The sequence below is a fragment of the Sparassis crispa genome, assembly GCF_003851025.1.
Source record: "Sparassis crispa DNA, contig_000003F, whole genome shotgun sequence".
NCBI lineage: Eukaryota > Fungi > Basidiomycota > Agaricomycetes > Polyporales > Sparassidaceae > Sparassis > Sparassis crispa.
The window spans coordinates 654,709-673,443 of NW_020939750.1; the positions used below are offsets into that span (position 1 = coordinate 654,709).

At 53.5% G+C, this 18,735-nt stretch overlaps 6 protein-coding genes across 6 annotated transcripts; 5 read left to right on the forward strand and 1 right to left on the reverse strand.

Moving 5' to 3' along the window:
- Positions 1-68: 68 nt before the first annotated feature.
- Positions 69-3,098, forward strand: SCP_0402490 (hypothetical protein; the record flags this gene model as incomplete). The annotated part of the gene is made up of 15 exons (XM_027756987.1): positions 69-380; positions 434-595; positions 680-773; positions 1,043-1,217; positions 1,267-1,534; positions 1,586-1,654; positions 1,704-1,733; positions 1,790-1,980; positions 2,043-2,142; positions 2,196-2,292; positions 2,350-2,399; positions 2,453-2,563; positions 2,626-2,783; positions 2,855-3,001; positions 3,065-3,098. The coding sequence occupies 15 exons, from the start codon at positions 69-71 to the stop codon at positions 3,096-3,098; spliced, it is 1,998 nt and encodes a 665-aa protein (XP_027612788.1).
- A 335-nt stretch (positions 3,099-3,433) lies between these two features.
- SCP_0402500 (hypothetical protein) lies at positions 3,434-4,334 on the forward strand (the record flags this gene model as incomplete). Its single annotated transcript, XM_027756988.1, has 3 exons — positions 3,434-3,614; positions 3,676-3,914; positions 3,972-4,334. The coding sequence occupies 3 exons, from the start codon at positions 3,434-3,436 to the stop codon at positions 4,332-4,334; spliced, it is 783 nt and encodes a 260-aa protein (XP_027612789.1).
- Positions 4,335-5,747: 1,413 nt separating this feature from the next.
- Positions 5,748-7,283, forward strand: SCP_0402510 (hypothetical protein; the record flags this gene model as incomplete). Its single annotated transcript, XM_027756989.1, has 2 exons — positions 5,748-6,035; positions 6,093-7,283. The coding sequence occupies 2 exons, from the start codon at positions 5,748-5,750 to the stop codon at positions 7,281-7,283; spliced, it is 1,479 nt and encodes a 492-aa protein (XP_027612790.1).
- A 1,447-nt stretch (positions 7,284-8,730) lies between these two features.
- Positions 8,731-8,998, forward strand: SCP_0402520 (hypothetical protein; the record flags this gene model as incomplete). Its single annotated transcript, XM_027756990.1, has 2 exons — positions 8,731-8,801; positions 8,854-8,998. The coding sequence occupies 2 exons, from the start codon at positions 8,731-8,733 to the stop codon at positions 8,996-8,998; spliced, it is 216 nt and encodes a 71-aa protein (XP_027612791.1).
- Positions 8,999-10,624: 1,626 nt separating this feature from the next.
- Positions 10,625-16,477, forward strand: SCP_0402530 (hypothetical protein; the record flags this gene model as incomplete). The annotated part of the gene is made up of 21 exons (XM_027756991.1): positions 10,625-10,699; positions 10,747-10,833; positions 10,888-11,292; positions 11,344-11,443; positions 11,494-11,533; positions 11,581-11,697; positions 11,747-12,164; positions 12,222-12,511; positions 12,573-12,907; positions 12,964-12,980; positions 13,031-13,123; positions 13,175-14,311; positions 14,364-14,573; positions 14,626-14,748; positions 14,803-14,878; positions 14,930-14,967; positions 15,022-15,460; positions 15,511-15,813; positions 15,864-15,983; positions 16,035-16,097; positions 16,146-16,477. The coding sequence occupies 21 exons, from the start codon at positions 10,625-10,627 to the stop codon at positions 16,475-16,477; spliced, it is 4,818 nt and encodes a 1,605-aa protein (XP_027612792.1).
- Positions 16,478-16,803: 326 nt separating this feature from the next.
- SCP_0402540 (CDP-diacylglycerol--glycerol-3-phosphate 3-phosphatidyltransferase) lies at positions 16,804-18,672 on the reverse strand (the record flags this gene model as incomplete). Its single annotated transcript, XM_027756992.1, has 6 exons — positions 16,804-17,057; positions 17,122-17,308; positions 17,368-17,938; positions 18,000-18,274; positions 18,333-18,404; positions 18,451-18,672. The coding sequence occupies 6 exons, from the start codon at positions 18,670-18,672 to the stop codon at positions 16,804-16,806; spliced, it is 1,581 nt and encodes a 526-aa protein (XP_027612793.1).
- Between the last annotated feature and the right edge of the window lie 63 nt (positions 18,673-18,735).

The window sequence follows — 18,735 nt, forward strand, 5'->3', positions numbered from 1 at the left end:
ACGCGCCCGCCGCCCGCCGTACCCTGCACCAGCCGCCTGTTGCTGCCCACCACGTCTTCGACGCCGCCATGCTCGCAGCGCGGCGTTCTCTCCGGCCGCCCTCCGGGCTTGTCCGGTGCTGCGTCATCGTCTCCCGCCGGCCGACAGGCGCCGTCCGTCAGTTTTCTGTATGCCGACCGACGCTTGCCGAGCAGCCTGCAGCGTCCTCCGCGTCGGCCACGCCACTGGCGTCCCGGTTGGAGCACCGCCGCTCGACGTGGTCTGCACGTGCACGGACGGCGGCAAAGTGGTCGGCGTTGCTGCTCGGGTCGACCGTCGTCGGCGTCCTCGTCCTCACGTCCTCCATCTTCCTCCACGACGCCTTCACCTACACAGACCGCGTACGTCGTCCGGCTCTCCTTCGCCTCTCACGCTGTAGCTGACTCTCGCGCAGCATGTTGATCGCGTGCCCGTGTCCCCTCTCGCGCTCCACCCCCACCGCGGCGGGCCCAAAAACCTGCCCATTGCCAAGGCCCTCCTGAGCGACATCCAGGACGACGAGAACGAAGCTCTCGCCAAGAAGCCCCGTCTCGTCATTGTCGGTGGTGGTTGGGGGGTCAGTTTCTTCCCCGCTGTTTTTGCCGTTTGCTGACCTGCGTTGCCTCGTGCGATGCGCTCTTCTCCTCCATGGACTTGCCAGGCTGTAGGCGTACTCGATACCCTCCGCCCCGGCGACTACCACGTGACGCTCGTCTCTCCGGACACGTACACTACGTTCACGCCTCTTCTCCCTTGTGAGTACCCGACGTGCTGTCGGTGTAGTACGTATACTGACCGTGCCATGCGCACCTCCTCGTTCGCACCTCCTTCACATCCCACTTCTGGCCATGTTTTGATCGTCGTTTACGCCTGTATGCTATGCCCACTATGTATTCTCTCGTTCGCTTTCTTGCCTATTTGATGTGTTCACGCGGCTTCTTCCCAATCCATCCGGCTCTTACTCGCGTTCCTTGTCTGACCTGTTGTCTTATTCTCATATTTCCCTATCGCCTTCCCACCGCAGCCGCCGCAGTTGGCACTGTGCAAGTGCGCTCGCTGGTAGAGCCGCTGCGGAAAATAGTAGCCCGGCTGCACGGTCACGTCCTGAGCGCGAAAGCGACGGACCTGGTGATGTCCGAGCGGCTGCTCGAGGTCGAGACCGTCGCGCCGAGCGGGCAGAAGGAGCAGCTGTACATCCCGTGAGCGTCGCGCCTGCTTCATTCGCCAATCACGCTCACACGCACGCAGATACGACAAGCTGATAATTGCGGTGGGCTCAACGTCGAGCACTCACGGCGTGGAAGGCCTGGAACACTGCTTCCAGCTGAAAACGATCGCGGACGCGCGACAGATCCGGCAGCGCATCATCGACAATTTCGAGACGGCGGCGCTCCCGACGACGACCCCCGAGGAGCGGCAGCGGCTGCTCAGCTTCGTCGTGTGCGGCGGCGGGCCGACGGGCGTCGAGACCGCCGCGGAGATCTACGACCTGTGCCAGGAGGATGTGATCAGCTATGTGCGTCGCGGTCGCCTGTGTGTGCGTCGGTGCTGATGAACATGTGTGTAGTATCCGAAGGTGTGCCGGGAGCAGGTGTCGATACACGTCATCCAGAGCCGGGAGCACATCCTGAACACGGTACGTCGTGCGTCGATCCCAGTATGGGACGTCACTGACTCCCACCCAGTACTCCGAGGCGATCTCGCGGTATGCCGAGGTACGTGCCCCGCGGGCCCGTCGACCACACTACACATTTGCTTACGCACCTCGCAGCGAAAGTTCAAGAGGGACAATATCGATCTGATCACGTCCGCGCGCGTCGGGCGCGTGCATGAGGACCGCGTCGTGTACACGACGCGCGGGAAAGACGGGAAGACGGAGACTCACGAGATCCCGACTAACTTTGTGCTGTGGAGTACAGGGATTGCGATGAACCCGTTTACCGCGCGCATATCCAGTCTACTGTACGTTGCTTCCCTTTTTGTGCATTTTGCTAGGAGTGTTAATTGGTGTTTGAGCGTAATAGACCGAACCAGGTGCACAAGAAAGCGATTGAGGTCGACGCGCACCTCCGCGTCAAGGGCGCACCTCCGGGCGAGGTGTATGCCATCGGTGATGCGGCGACGGTGAGTTCTGATGGCGTACTTGTGATACCCCAAGATGTTTGACACGGGTATAGATCGAAACGTCTGTCGTGGCGCACCTCATGGACCTCGTGGATGAAGCGGACAAGAACAAGGACGGCAAGATCGACTTTGACGAATGGGAAGTTATGGGTCCGTCGTTGTTACAACCCGTGCACTGTGCGGCTCGCGTCTAACACGTATTGTTAGTCCGCCGCATCAAGGTACGGATCCCTATGGCGGAGGATCAGCTCAAGAAGGTTTGTCTCGAGTGGGGCGACCTCGATAGTGATTGACTGCATGCACCCATCAGGTCCGCGAATTGTTCGACCTGTACGATTCGGACGCGGACAACAGCCTCAGCCTGAATGAGCTCGCGGTGCTCCTCCAGGAGATCGGGAACAAGATCACCGCGCTCCCCGCTGTGCGCCTTCCTCACTCGTGATCGTCTTACCGTGTGCTGGCGCTGACTTGCGATCCACGTAGACCGCGCAGGTCGCGGCGCAGGAAGGGAAGTACCTCGGCAAGAAGCTGAGCAAGCTCGCGACCCAGCACGACGTGCTCGTCGCGAACGGGATCGAGGGTCCCGGCGCGGACGAGGCCGTCTCGAAGCCGTTCCGATACCTCCACTTGGGCTCTCTGGCGTGCGTCCTGCTACCCTCTTTACATTCCGGCCCGCTCGATATTCACGCGGACTTGTTTTTGTTTTGCGCAGATACATCGGGAATGCGGCTGTGTTTGACCTGGGCCGGATGAGCTTCATGGGCGGGCTCGCGGCGATGTACGCGTGGCGGAGCGTGTACTGGAGCGAGCAGGTGAGCTCGCGCACGCGCGCGCTGCTCATGATCGACTGGATCGTGCGGTGCGTGTCTCCCTCGTCGCTATCTCGCGTGCTTGTCGCTCATTCGGTTTTCACCCGTTGCAGAGGCGTGTGGGGCCGCGATTTGTCGCGGCTGTGAGTTGGGTGTGGACCGTTAGATCGCGCTGTGGACTTCGAATATGTGTTGGTGGGTGATACTTAGATTATTTCTATCGTAGATACCAATGCATATTAGTCTACCGGCTGATGCGTGTGGTGCTCGCAGCCTACATGTAGGTCCTCTGTACTGTATCTTACAGAGCAGATACCACCGGCTGATGCCTGTCGTCCTGGCGGCTTACGTGTAGGTCCTCTGTACTGTATTTTACAGAGTAGACACGTGACAGGCCTAGTGGCTGAATATTTTGCTATTCAGCTATCAGATCTGATAGCATAGAAGCTGCCGGGCCTGTTTGGGCATCATGGGCATATCCGATGGAGCGGTATTGTGGTGCGTTGCAGCCAGCGATACGAAGCCGTCGACATCCATATGCCTGCCTGAATCGCTACGTGCTTGACAAAGCCCGCCTCACTCAGATCAAGCTCATCTACGGGATCAAGACTGAGCTTTCATTTGCGGTCCCATACATCGAGACAGGAACGAGTATACCTGGATGTAAGTCCCTGTTTGGTCATCTCCGTGATTTTTTACGTGTCTCACGGCGCGTCGTAATCAGATCCCACCTGTGTCGTTCTCCCCACACGCCGCATCACATCGCTGGACCAGGGATTACTCAAGCAGCTCCTTGCCACCCTTTGCACTAGATTCTCTGCCCCGGCTTCTACAATCCGAAAGGTGCTGTCCCCGCAAGTCGAAGAATGGAGTAAACTACGTATCCTCAATGATGGAGACACCATACGGGCAGCCGAGTCAGATTGCAGGGCGGAGGACGAACGAGATGCCTCATTTGTACGAGTGAGTAACCCAGTTTCACACGCGTAGTAGGGTTTGCTTACAGTTACTTGTCACAAGTATGAGTTGTTGGTAGACAAGAACGCAAGGTACCATAACCGTCCCGTCGTGCTCGAGAAGACGACATTCTACGGACAAGTCCGGCGACTTTTCATCTGCAAGCTCAATCGCGCTCCCTCCATCGGCTTGCAGCAGCCTTCCACAAGTGTCTTATTGGCGGCCATTCGCACTTGTGATATTGAGGAGACAGACAATGTTCTGGATATTCACTACTACTCGAAGATGGGTCGCCTCGACATTGTTGACATCACCACTATCCAATGCGTGGTAGGGCGCGTTCACGACAGGCAGCGGTGGGCCGTGATAGATCGCAGCGGTACCCTTTCGCGTGCGATCTACATTGATGATACAGTGTCGGGTTAACACCCGGTTCGTTGCTTAACGTCCGTGTACGTCCATCGTCATGCTTACCTCATTGCCAATCTGAGTCAACTTTGAAGTCTGCAGATAGCTAGCAATGAGTCTTTCCTCTTCCCCGATGTCATCTTCTAGGGAACAATGACACATTCACTTCAAGTTCCTCTCCTAGAACAAGGACATCTTCGACTATAACATGTGCTCCCGGTGCTCCGATGAAGGGTTAGAAGGTTACTGGACCTGTTGGGATGGGATCCTAGGTGTGTCCGTGCTGTGCTATAAAATTTTCGCTGACCAATGTTCCGTAAGTCTGCAGATATAGCACATGCGCAGACGATGGTGTTGTAGCTTCTAAACTCACACACTGTGTCTTTTCAGACGGGTACGCCGGGTGGTCCGCATGTCGGGTCTCAAGTAGGGATTGTTGTATAGTAGCCACTAGTCACCTCATATTCCCGTGAAATACTGGCTGCACAGCTTGAACTGAGGCAAGGCCTAAGCTTTCGTGAAGTTCACGGTATTTTTGGGTGGATCCGCATTGGTGGTCACTCAGGACAAGCCCGCATCTAATTTCACCAGATAAACTTTCACATCTCATAGACGGTAGAATTAACTAGTCAATTCAACAGCCCCAAAGTTTCCGAATTAAATACTGGTGTACCCCGTGAATGGCGGTTTTCACCGATGAAACCCGGACTAATCACCAACGCCTGGGTCTATAGTGAGAGTAAGTATGCATGTTGAAGAAATTAAGGCTGTGCAGCATTTTCGGGTCTCATATTTGTTGCTGCTTCAGTCCCATACAGGTGGACGAAAAGCCGCTCAGAGTAAATTGCGTCGGTGGCGGTAGTCGGAGAAGGGAGACCATACTTCGAATATTAATATGAGTACTTTCTGGCGGTCATTGGACAGTTTTCTCGCCTCGCAGCTCTGTGCTCATTGTCAGCGTAACCAATATTTACGACCACTCAGCAGTTGCTTGATCCACAGAACCTACCTCTTTTGGTCACTGCATTACCAAACCTAGTATACGGTGCCGAAGCACTCGAGAGCAAGTTGAGCTTGCGCTGGCGCGTATCGCACGACTTCAATCTAGTGACTATAGGCCTCCAGTCTTACTTGATTGCAATACACAGAACGAGACGAGAATGCGTCAATTGAACATCTCCAAGAGCTCTGCACGGTTCCAAAGCCCACCTGATCCTAGTACATCTACAGCAAGGTCGTCTTCCCCATCCCATCCCATCTCCAGCTGCCTCATGTCATCTGCAACTGGTGTTTTTCTCGGGGGTCTACAGCCGCCTATGTAGGACTATGTAGGCTCGGCTAGCACTCGGCTAGACAAGTCCCTACTATATAGTCCTATGTAGCCCGTGTAGACTTGTTGCAGTTTCCAGATGGTCTTCTTCGTTTTCACGCATGCGCATCTCTTCCTCGTTTGGCTTAGGCAAGAATCCCAAACGAGACGCATCTGCAGGGATGACGGCGTTCATGACCATTCTGCGGGACCCATCTCTGACCGCCCACCTTCTTGAAGTCATTTTCGATCGTGGGTTAGAGCGTCACTCCTTGTCTCGTCTGGCACGCACCTGCCGGGTATTGAAAGAGCCCTCGCTGTCAGTTCTCTGGAGACACCTCGATAGTCTCAAGCCCCTCGTCAATCTCTTCCCTAACGTTATTCAACGCACATTCCGGGGTCGCGATTCGGCGCGTTATTTCCTTTGATCACTATTCACTGTTTTCTCATCTAAATATTATGAATAGATGCGACCGAAGGATTGGTCTCGTATCCTGCCATATAGTTCGCGTGTGCATAGCCTCAATTTTACAGACCATTTAATTTCGTCTTATTTCTGGTCCTTCTTGGAGAGATGTCATGGCGGCCCGGAGTATATTCTCCCGAACCTCATGAGTCTGACATGGCGATCCATGTCCGATGAATCCTTATCTCATTTCCAGTTATTCTTAGGCCCCCGGCTGGAGACTTTTTCTCTGCCATACCAGGATCACTACCCGAGTACTGAATGGATCGACAAGATACTACCACAAATAGCAGCGCATAGATGTCTGACAACCATATCACTCCCTCTCTCTGATTACACATGGAGCCTTGAACCAGCTGGGTCACCAAGTGATGTCATTTGGGAGAAGGTAGTCATTGACGGCCCATCCCGGTACTTGCAGGATCTCCTCCAGAATGGTCCCTTCATCAGGTGGATATCAGCTCTTCCCAGGTTGCACACCTTCGTCTGGAACGTAGGGTCTCTTAGTGTGATCGTAGAAACACTCCGGTCCGTTGGCGACCTTGACACTACTCTGGGTTTCTCCATCCTTCCAGCTTGCAATGGGGATGGTGGTTATTCCACAGGATCTATCCTCCCCACACAAGATCCGAAACTCGACTCGGACAAGACGAAACAAGTAAAGAGTGTACTACACAATTGTGGTGATCCACAAATCTTCGCGCAGCTGACTCATCTAGAGTTGTCTATCAAGGACGTCGAATATTTTGGAACATTCCTCATGCAGCTTAGAAACCCGTTGCGCAAGCTCAGCCTGAAAACTACAGACGCACTATTCAGATATCAATGGGACGATGTATGTCTCGCTATTTGCGAGCATTCCGGAGATACACTAGAAACGCTGGAGATCCGCCACAAATCGATAATGCGATACCGTGGCGGTGACGCGCATATAGATCTGACTTTACTTGCTCCCCTTCCGCGCCTACGACATCTGACCATCGACTTTCCATATCTCAGGCCTGTATTTGATGATGAGGATGTCGTTGACATCGCGTTCACCTTGCCTCAACTCGCCGAGCTGAGCCTCTGCCCCGTGGTGCGATTTCCTCAGCAGGATGCCACACCGCGCCGACTGATCTGGAACTATGCAAGTCGAGACTGTCATCAGGGATCAGTGAGATATGAGGAGGTCTTCCCCGCAGAACAGTGACCGCGTGGAAGCACCCCCGAGCCCTTGCGCTGTACGTTGACGTTCGACCTCCTTGTACAACGACTTTCGTCCGGATTACATCTCCACCGCCTCGCCTCTGCTCCTCTACTGGCTCCCCATATATACATCTATTCCATCGTACCAAGCACAGCTCAGCAATCGCCTCGCGTCCTCCCCCGATTGCATTCGCAGGTCCGGACGCAACCACGGACACTTGGAAACCCATCTCGATCTCGCACGCGCTGGCAGCGGCAAAGAACAGTTTTATTTAGGTGCCACAGACCCGCACGTGGAGTGTGTGCATACCTGTGCGTCTCGAACATGCCTCCGCAATGACTAGCAGGCGTGCATTTGTTGATTTGCTTCATTTGCTAGAGGACTTTTTGGGGACACGTTCAGAGTTACGGATGGATATTTTCCTCTGGTCACTCATGAAGCGCGGGTCTACCTCCTTTACATTTTGGTACCTCTGACTGTCTCACATCTGTACTATGGAACTACGGATGCTTGGAAACCTGTCTCACTCTTCTAAAAAGTATTTAGATGCTAGACTCTGGGAGCGCTCGTGGAGGGCGTGCATGCCCCTGGGGCCCTTGAGATGACTCGCTGGCACGCATTTGTCATTCGCGTGAGGATTCTGCTTGGGAGACGGACACACGTATGAATTGCAGCAGCCTACGAACTTATATCCTTTCAGGTCCATCAATTTTTGCACAGCTTACTCATTTACAATTGTCTTCCGACAATCTCAGGGGTTTAGGAATATTCCTCGGGAAGTTTGCAAACCCGCTGCGCGAGCTGAGACTTAGTCTCCCGAGGGCAGATGGTAGACACTCTGCTTCAACCTCGTACCTCGGATATCCGTGTCTGACGTCTGCTTTCTATTACGGGCTCTTACTAGGAGGTCTTGATTGCCGACCCGGCACATCACGTGCTGGCACAACACGTCTGTAAATCGCGCTGAACGCGTCGCGTTTCGAGCGCAAGAAGCACCCGTTGTCCTGTGCTGCATGTGTATACAATACTTTCCAATGGATATATTAATTGACATTGATTTTGGAGACTTTGCTGTCTTATCTGCTTTGTACTGGTCCAAGAGGGCATTACATGTTTGAATCTCGTAGGAATCCTTCTATTCTCTGGGCCCCGCGCCCAAGCAAAATTCACCATTCCATCACCCATCCATTGTAGCACCTCATCTCACCTGCGATGTGCCCAAACCAGGGTGGAGAGGATCTTCAGGAATACTTTCGTGAATTTCGGCGGACTTACAGCGCCACCTGCATCACGTGGTATCACAAAGGTTTAAGATTCCGCATTAGAAAGAACTACCAAACTTTAGGCTCCGCCTAAATTGTCCGACCTCTCGACAAGGAGGCGCGTTAGAAAGCAGACTACTGAGACTCACTCTCACCGGCGAATCTGTCTGATTTTCATGGTGCCACGTATGGATGGCTGTTCGCGAGCATTCCGGTGGTACGCTGCAGACGCTGCAGTTCGCAACTCGAAGGTGAAAGTGTACGTGGGCAATGATCTGGTTATAGATCTGACACTACTTGGTCCCCTGCAGGCTGCCGCGTCTACGACGTCTGACTCTAGACTTCCCCCGTCTTGAATCTGCATTTGAGGTTGCGGATCTCGTCAATCTCGTGACCACCTTCCCCGGCCTGGCCGAGCTAAGGCTCTGCCCCGTCGTGCGTTTCCGTTCAGAGTAAGCCCAGGTGCCGACTTCTGTGGGACTATGCGCAGTTGGAATGCCTGGAGGGATCTATGAAGTACGAGGAGCTCGAGGACCAGTTTGAGGCAGGATCACTGTGATACATCCACTGGCATGGAAGCGGCCCCGGGTCACTACATGGCGGTCGCGCTGCTTGTCTGATATTGCGACCTTGGTGTCACGATTTCGTTATGTCTCCGTTTCTTGTGTGACCAACTTCGCTTCACTCGTCTCACTCTCTCCTTCCTGCCACTCGCTCTCCACGTCAACTTTGCATCCTGACCGCACCGCAGGCTCCCCGCACAACGTCCCCACGGACATGAACTCGCACATTTGCATTACTCGCTTCTTCTCACCGCACGCCATCGAGGCCATACAGCATAATTGGGAAGGAACGGCGCTGCCAGCTCACGCTCTGTTCTCTGAGGGGGGCAGAGAGAGCTTACTGAAGCTAGCGAAGGAACGTGTGCACGGTGCGACTGCGCTATGGATATCGTGCGTTTTGCGGCTGGTACCTGGGGGGTACCGTCGCGCTCTTCGAGCTGTTGGACCGCGTGACATTCGTTCAACACATCTCTTGAGGTATGCTGCCGCGTGAACGACGACTGACTGCTTTTATTTTCCAATGCCTGGGAACTGATCACACGGTGCAAGTTACGATGTTTAATTAATTATAGAGTACACACACTGTTGTCCGCACAAAGTTCGGAGATACCCTTAAATTTGTTTGGAATTTTGTCTTGCTTTCGTTTAGCTTTCGTAGTGCTGTTTGATACGTACCACTCGGGGCAGATATTCTTGTACTACTAACTACTACTAAACGACAACCGGGAGTCCGCACTGTGAACTTCACTTTCATCAGCGTGGTTATTTCCTACGAGCTGCGGATTGTTAGAACATTGGATGTTGTCAGGAGCTGGATTTGGGCCTATGTGATATTGTGTCCCGTCGCCGTGCGCACTGACGGGGACGTACGAGTCAGTACTTCCCCAGGCGTCCATTCTAATTCACAGCGCTTATTCGACCGTGACTAACTGGTGCGCTTTCTCAGCCGAAGGCCCGTGCACGCGCAGTGCGCACTGCCACAGAGAAAATTTTCCAGGCGGCCTGAGGATGAGACATGATGCGTGATTACTGGTGTCACTCGTACAGTGCTGCGTTTATTCGACAGACGGTCGTAAGTGAGTACTTGTCGATTGTGTGCGTAGGTGATACCGCTGAGAGCATGAGCTGATATCAAGTCTCGCCGAGTCCAAAGAAATACTGACAACTCCGCAGAGCTACGGTTACAGTGAGTTTTTGTCTTTGGCATTTGCGTGAGCGCGTTATTTACGCGTTGTTTTGATCGATCTCTCAGGGAGGGAATCGGGCCGCGTAGGACCTCTGGAACCTCGCGGGAGCAAATTTGCGTTTATATTCGGAAAGTGAACTGCCTTTTCGAGCGCGTCTCTCGCGACGCCCGGGAAGTCTGGAACGCACAGAGTCACTGATCGGGGGAATTCCCGGTGGCTGCGGAGGAGTATATGGACGAGCTCGTCCCTATATTCTACGATGAGAACCGTTACTATCTCCACCCGTCTCGGTCCTTCATCCTGAGGGCAGCTCTTTTTTCTATTCGAGCAGTATGGCTTGGTTGTTCTTCAGGCAGTTCTCCATCCTCGTGTGGAAGAATTGGATAGTCCTCTTCAAGCATCCATGGGTGCGTCTGACTTACTCTGCAGAGTGTTTGCATTGACCGTTTTGCAGCTGAACCTTCTACGGTGTCTGATCATCCCTGTCGCATATGGTGTCTTCCTGGCGGTCGCCCAGGTGTTCTTTGTGAAACCCAATAATGTGAGTCGCCTGCGTCTTGCTTGAAAATTCGCCGTAAAATCCTATCGATCGCAGTATGGGTTGGGCTCAATAGCATCCGTGTATAACCTGACAAACGTCTACGATGGATCGATGGCTCTCGTGTGGGCAGACGGCATGAATGGTACAGGAACCCCCACCGCGGACGACATTATGGCTCTCGTCACACGAGGTTTTTCCTCGGAGCAGCTCGGCGGAGTCAGGAAACTCGCTTCGCCGAGTGACCTCGCGGCAGCGTGTCCGGAGAACTTCAACCTGTTTTCCCTGTGCTTTGCCGGCATCTCGTTCAACTCACTGCCCTTCGCTGGCGGAGGTGCGGCGGAGGCGCAGGCGATTAATTACACACTGCGAGCGGACGGCGGACTGTACTACATTAACGTGGTAAAACATACGAGCAGCTACGAGGAGAGGGTGATGCCGTTGCAGTGGGCAGTGGATAGCGTGCGTGTCCTAGTGTCGTGATGGTCTGTTTTTACTGACGTTCGTCCGCAGGCTATCATCGAGCTCACGACTGGAACACAACCACTGACGCCACTCGAGCTGCCGTTCACCCAGCTGACGAACTCGGAACAAAGTACAAAGATCCGCTTGAGTGTGTGATGTATTCTCTGCATAGCTGAGCGCACGCTAATATCTAACCAGGTTTTATTCGAGGATTGCGGGAGTTGCTCGTGCTTGCTCTGTGGGTGATTATGTCCACCTACCAGCCATGCTTCTGACCCTTCGCAGTTTCGTGTGTTACATCGGCATCGCGTACCAGCTCCCGGGCTCGTTCATGGGCGAGCGCGCAAATCTGCTAACGAGCCATTTGAAAGCGATGGGCCTGTTCGACTCGGCGCGCATCATGTAAGCGTCGCAGCTCGGTCCCCGCCATTGTACTCACCCGTCCGCACAGCTCATGGCACGTCAGCATCTCGCTCGCGTACCTCCCGGCATGGGTGATCGTCGCGCTCATCTGGCACTACCGGATCTTCACGGGCACGAACGCGGGCCTGGTAGTGGTGATCCACCTGCTGCTCGGGTGGTCGCTCGCGAGCTGGTCGTTCTTTGTCGGGATGCCGTTCGGGAAGAGCCCGCAGCTGGCGGCGGTGGGGTCGACGTTTCTCGCGGTCGTGCTTGCGATCATCGCGCTGGTGATCAAGCATTCGAGCACAGGCGCGGCTTTCGTCTTCACGCTCGTATTCCCACCCGCGTACTACGTGTTCATCATCGTCGCCGTGACTGGATGGGAGAACCACCAGATCCCGACGAATATCCTTCATCCCGATCCTGACAGCAATCTGACTATCCTTCCGTTTCTGGTCGTCGCTATCGTAAGTCTATCAGGTTACGCTCACCAGACTGTATTGTGACGTTCACGATACCCGCAGATCAACATCTTTCTCTGGCCATGGCTGGCTGTGCTTCTCGAACGTCGCCTTTACGATGCACACAACCCGAAGTCGTCGTCTGGCTGGTTATGCTTCCGCCGCCGCAAGCGCGCGTTCGCAGAGGAGGACGCTCATACTATAGCTCCGGACATGGCCATTTCAATCCGCAATCTTGGCAAGGACTTCGACACGTCGAAATGGTTCTGGGGAAAAGGGCGCGTCACAGCTGTGGCCGACCTCAGTCTTGATATCCCGAAGTACGGAATCTATGTCCTCCTTGGATCTAACGGGTATGCATTGTAACGACCGAAGCGATTCGGAAACAATGGTACTGATGTAGGTTGCCTGCAGTGCAGGCAAGTCCACTACAATGTCCATCCTCGGTGGGCTGCTCGGTCGGACACGTGGCTCGGTGATGTTCGAAGGTAACGTCGAGCAGCCGCCGCCAGGCACGATAGGGATCGTCCCGCAGAAGAACGTGCTGTTCCCCGAGCTCTCGTGCTATCAGACGCTGCGCGTGTGGAAGGCGGTGAAGGCGCGGACCGTGCCTGTGGAGGACGAGGACATCGAGCAGCTACTGCGTGACTGTGATCTCGGCAAGAAGATTCACTACAACGCAGAGGCGCTGAGTGGTGGCCAGAAGCGCAAGTTGCAGTTGGCCATTGGACTCATTGGCGGCTCGAAGAGTGCGTGGATTTCTCGTTGTATGTTTGCAGTGGTTATATGACGTTATTTTTTCCAGTCGTTTTGGTTGACGAGGTGAGTTCTTATATGTAGAATCTGGGTGGTACCATGATCTGGTTTGGCAGTGCACGTCGGGCGTCGATCCTTTATCGCGCCGTGCTCTGTGGAGAACGTTGACCTCTGTACGTAACGAGAGGACAGTTATATTCACTACACATGTGCGTCTGTGGCAGCTCAGTCGTAAACAATCTCTGACCCGCAACCATCAGTTTCTCGACGAAGCCGACCTTTTGGCGGACACGATTGCGGTTCTCGCTACTCCAGGGAAGCTGGTTGCACAAGGCACTCCGGTGGCGCTCAAGTCCAGGATTGGTGAAGGATACAGCGTCCAAGTGTCGTTTGACAAGAATAAGCTAGAGCACTCGGAAAAAGCTGCTGCTGCTCCGACCCAACGGGTCCTGGAACGCATCCGTCTGCTGGCGCCGCTCACGTATGTTACGCTCATTGGACCGAGCGACGTGTCATACCACCTGAAGTCGAAGGATAGCGGCGACGTGCAGAAGGTGCTAGAGTTCATCGAGGCAGAGCGTGACTCATTCCATATTGCTACGTACTCGGTGCAGAGCACGTCCATCGAGGACATTTTCCTAGGGCTTATGCATGCGGATACCGACGAGGAGGGTAGTAGAGACAAAGACAAGGAAAAGGAAGGGAGCATCGACTCCGCGCCATCGCTATTTCTGCCTCCTGCTCTACCCACCCTGGAATTGACGAGCGGCAGAAGTAAGTCGCCGCTCAAGCAGGCGTTTACGATTTTCTACAAGCGTTGTCTCGTCGTGCGGCGCGCCTGGTTGACGCCGTTCCTTGCCGTCCTCATTGCAGTGGGCGGCTCGTGCATTCCACTCTTCTTCCTTGCAGGTGCTAACCAGAGCTGCACGAAGACGTTCGATTCCATATATAATACTCCGTTGTACCTCCCCGAATCACCGGTAGCGCTGACCTTCCTTGACCCCACGGAACTTGGTTCTCAGGTCCTGACATCGCCTCCGGGCATACTCGACACCCTTGGTCTAGCGATGGCTCAGGTCCCGGTGCAGAATATTGCTAACAACGTCACGTTCTTGGAAACAATCGACCAGAACTACCAGAATCTGTCTCTTGGAGGTGTTTCAGCGGACCTGCAAAACGATTCCGTGCTGTTCGCGTGGGAGGCGACACCGCCTGGTGAGATGGGGCTTGTGATGTTGAATCTAGCATCGAACCTACTGTATAACAACGCGCTGAATGCGACAGGCAAGAACGTCGGTGTCCCCAGCGTCATTGGCGCGAACTTCGAAATTTTCCCAGGGATTGCGCAGGGAACCCTGAGTTCACTCCGATGGGTCGCGTTCTTTGGTGCTGCTATGGTACAGTGGTCCTCGTGTACTACGTTTGACGCATGTACTGACTTTTCCATAGTCTGTGTATCCCGCGTTCTTTACGCTGTATGTATCAAATGAGCGCCGTTCATCTGTCCAGGCCATGCAACTCTCCAATGGCTTGTCGAATCCCGTGGGCCTGTGGCTAGGGCACCTCATGTTTGATACATTATTTTCTGTGATTATTGCTACCATCGTTGTCATTGTGTTTGCTGCAGCCTCCAATCAGTTGTACGGCCTCGGCTTTTTCGTGAGTGTATCCCTCGTCTCTAGCGTCGTGTCTGAAAATGTCAACGTCGTAGTGGGTTATATTGGTGTTGTACGGGATCGTTGGAGCTCTGTTTTCATACTGCGTATCGCTGGGCGTTACCTCGCCACTAGCCGCATTTGCGGTATCAGCTGGATACCAGGTCATTATGTTTATCGTGAGTTCAATTCCCTTGTCGGGTTGTGTAATAACTCTGATGTCTTGCTGTCAGTTATACGTTGCTGCATACCTTCTCACATTCACTTATGCAAAAACATCGGATGCCAACAGAGAATTGACAATTATTCGTGAGTAGCAGCTTTGTTGACATGAACCGGTTTTCTCACTTCTCTGCATAGACTATACTATGTCAGTCTTGGCCCCCGTGAACAGCGTCGTAAGTGCTCTGCTACCCAGCCTAATCTCTCTTCCGCTGACCATCTGTATGTAGCTCCGCGCTTCCTTTGTTTCTGTCAATCTATTCTCTCTCCTTTGTAACGGGGACTCGCCAGTTACGGCGTCCTCCATGGGCGTGATCGGGCGATACGGCGGACCGATCCTTTATATGTTTATTTATGCATTCATTCTTTTTGGTATCCTTGTTTGGGTTGACTCCGGATCGCTCTTGCCTCGGAAAACTTCCCCAAAGAAACTCGCGGCGCGTACTCCCGGTGGTGCAGTGGCACCCGGAAGACACAAGGACGTGGATGACGAAGCAGCGGCGGTGGCTAGCTCGGATGACGTACTTCGTGTGCTCAACGTTGTCAAGGCATACGGCAAGTCCTCGAATAGGGTAGTGAACGACGTCAGCCTAGGGGTTTCCACCGACACTATTTTCGCCCTCCTGGGGCCCAATGGCGCCGGAAAAACAACTGTTTTCAATGTAATTCGTAGGTCTGCGCTTCTGTAACTGGGTGATAGTACACTAATGTGTCTGCAGGTGGCGATGTGATCCCAGACCACGGAGACGTCCTCATCAACGGAATTTCTGTCATCAGCCACCCGCGCAGGGCTCGTCTATCGCTTGGTGTCTGCCCGCAATTCACGGCTATCGACTCCCAGCTGACAGTGCGCGAGCACTTGTTGGTTTATGGGCGTCTGAAGGGTTTACTCCGAGAAGAGCTGCATCATAACGTCGATAGCCTGATGCATGCGACGTCCCTTCATGTGTACGCCGATCGGTTGGCGAGTAAGCTCTCTGGTGGCAACCAGCGGAAATTGTCGTTGGCAATCGCTCTTATTGGTATGTCAACTCTCCCAATCCAGGGCCGTGATGTTCATGGATTTGCGCAGGCAATCCCTCTGTAATTCTCATTGACGAGTTCTCCACCGGAATCGACGCGAAGATGAAGCGAGACATGTGGGCGACGCTGAGGAAGGTGGCTGTGGGCAAGGCCCTCATCATCACTACTCGTAAGTTGGCAGAGTGTCATGAAGGACGCAAATTAACGCCCCTGTTCGTAGATTCAATGGAGGAAGCTTCTGCATTGGCTAACAAAGTTGGTATACTGGCCAAGAAGATGCTTGGTATGCGACCGTTCCATACGCAGCAACTGCTTCTGACCAATTGTATAGTTGTTGGAACAACGGACGCTCTTGCTGAGCGCTATGCAACCTACGAAATTCACTTCTCTTGTCGCACACGCGAAGAGATTGTTCGTGCGCAGGAACTCATGGCGAGAATACCAGGTTCTCGAATGGCCGACGATGTCGCGACACGCTTCGAAGTACCTATTGGAAGCGACATGTCGCTTGCAAGACTGTTCGGTGTCCTCTCATCGCAGGGTGACTTCTCGGAGTATACTGTTGAGAGGGCTACTTTGGAAAGTGTCTTCCTAAAAGTTATCAAGGAGAATGATGTGCTGGAGGAGGATAGGGAGCCTAGAAAACGGTGGAGGATTTGCTAGCGTTCATTCAATGCCTTCTCCCGGACATCTGATATTTCCCTTTTGTTGCATTGCAGTTAGACTTGTACCAGCATGAACGCTATACCTTGATCCACGCACTGATTACCACGTAGTACATTGTACCAGCCAATTACATCGCACATATAGTACTGTAGCACTCACTGTTAAGTAGAATGAACAATTGGAAGGGACTTCTGCAGGCCATATAACTCTGCTACGATTGCACAGAATTATTGGACAGGTCATGGTGGCAGATGATTCACCCTAGCGTAGGTCTACTGATTGAGCGGAGATAAACGAACACAAATTCCTCAATCGTTTACACATCACAACATCCCACCAACAGCACTGACCAAAACTCGTGTCCCGATACGCACCTTGCGTTCCTCGCCGCGCCATGGCTGTGCATGCGCACGGAGACCATCCGCCTCCTCCGCGAGACGTGCGCGCAGCTCAGGCGCTGACGTCACAAGTAAAAAGGAGAGCTCCGTGTCGAGGTTGGAGGAACGCGAGTTGAGATTGGTCGAGCCAAAGAGCGTGAGCAGCGGTGAGGCGTTGGGCGTCGGGCGGAGCCAGATGCCTGAGTAAACCGCGAGAGAGTTGGAGCTTAGACGGTGAGGTCTGTCATAGAATTGAAAACAAACCTTTGGCGTGGTACGTCCATCCTTTCTTCTCCCATTCGTTCAGCTGTACACCTGGGCGGCATTCCTGCTGATCTTGTGTCCATTCCCGACCAGAGTGGCGGACCGCCCTCATGAAACGCTTCTCGAGCAGTGTGTAGCCTTCCGGGATCCGTCCCGAAACGCCTTTGGAGCCATAGAAGCCGTTTGCCTGAACCATTGATCAACTTAGCACCAACGCGAGAGAACTATTATGCCTGGAATGCATACCTTTGGACTGGCAGCGAGGATGCGACAGGCTACTCCCGACCGAAGGACAAGATCCTGATATGGTTTATATAGACCAAAGTACCCGCTCGTCAAGTCCATCAGAGGTCCACCATAACTTGGCGAAGTAGACGTGGGTGTATGCGTCCCGAGCTCATCGAACAGAAGCGCTAGAGAATCCTCTTCCTCACGGATATCAAACAGTCCCGCTTGAATGACCGGAAACACGAGCACATCTGGCTGATTGACATTCAGCTTTTCGACATCGATCTTCTCGAGTGACGAAGTTGACGCGAGTTGGTCATCCAGTAATTGCGGAGACTCAGCCAAGTGGGAATTTTGGAATGACCTCAAGCTACGTTGCGCTTTGGTTTCTATGTAGTGCGGATGGGTATGTTCATCTGGCCATTGCAGAGTGTACTCCTCTTTTGACAGAGGAGAAGGCAGAAGTGAATATGAGAAACCAGACGCATGCTGCAAAAAGTCGAAACAATACCCCGCCAGCTGCGGCTGGGCGGTGAAACGCAGATAGCGATCTTGACGATTCGAAAAATAGGACGTGTTCAAGTTCGCACTGTTACCACGCGTTAGAAGGGTGTGAGATTCGACGGTAAAGAAGTGACGTACTTCCTTACCCGGAGATGAGCACGTCGTCGTCCGCCCCGTATATCTTCGGGTGCCACGTTCCCCAGCCCTCATTGAATCGTGGGGGCACGAGCTTAGCCATAATGCCTTTTAACTTCGGACTTCGGAAGAGCGCGACGCAAACACGGTTGGGATACTCCTGCAGTAGTGGGAGGAGGAGACGCGCTGTAGACTGAGGTCCCGGACGCGTCGAGCGGTTGAAGTCGAGGTGTATGTGGATCTTCAGGGATGGGTTCTGTTGGAGGGACACGTGCAACGCGTCAATCTGCGCGCGAAGCAGTTCATATAAACCAATACTGGAAATTTCACAGCGACGTCCGCACCAGCTCCACGTCTTCCGATCCAATATACAGTGAGGATATAAATATCCTGCGCCGTGCACGGCGTATCATATCCTGCACACCTGTCAATTACGGGTCTCAAAGATGAACATATACCGACAAGCAAGCATTGGTAGAAATCCTGCGGCTCGTGCATTATGTGCACGTCGGATGAAGACATAGGAAAGCACGGCTGGCGCTCCGCGAGTTTGGAGACAAATTGGCGAATGAAGGGGTCGAATGAGACGGTCGAAAGTGAGCGAGAACGATGCACGGCGACATTTGCGAGCTTGCGATCGTAATGTCGCGAGACTGTTCGACTAAAGAGGATGGCGGCGAACATATTCACTGGTAACAACCAGCAAGTTCGGGCACGGACTCGGGACTGGGAACGCAGAAATGTTTG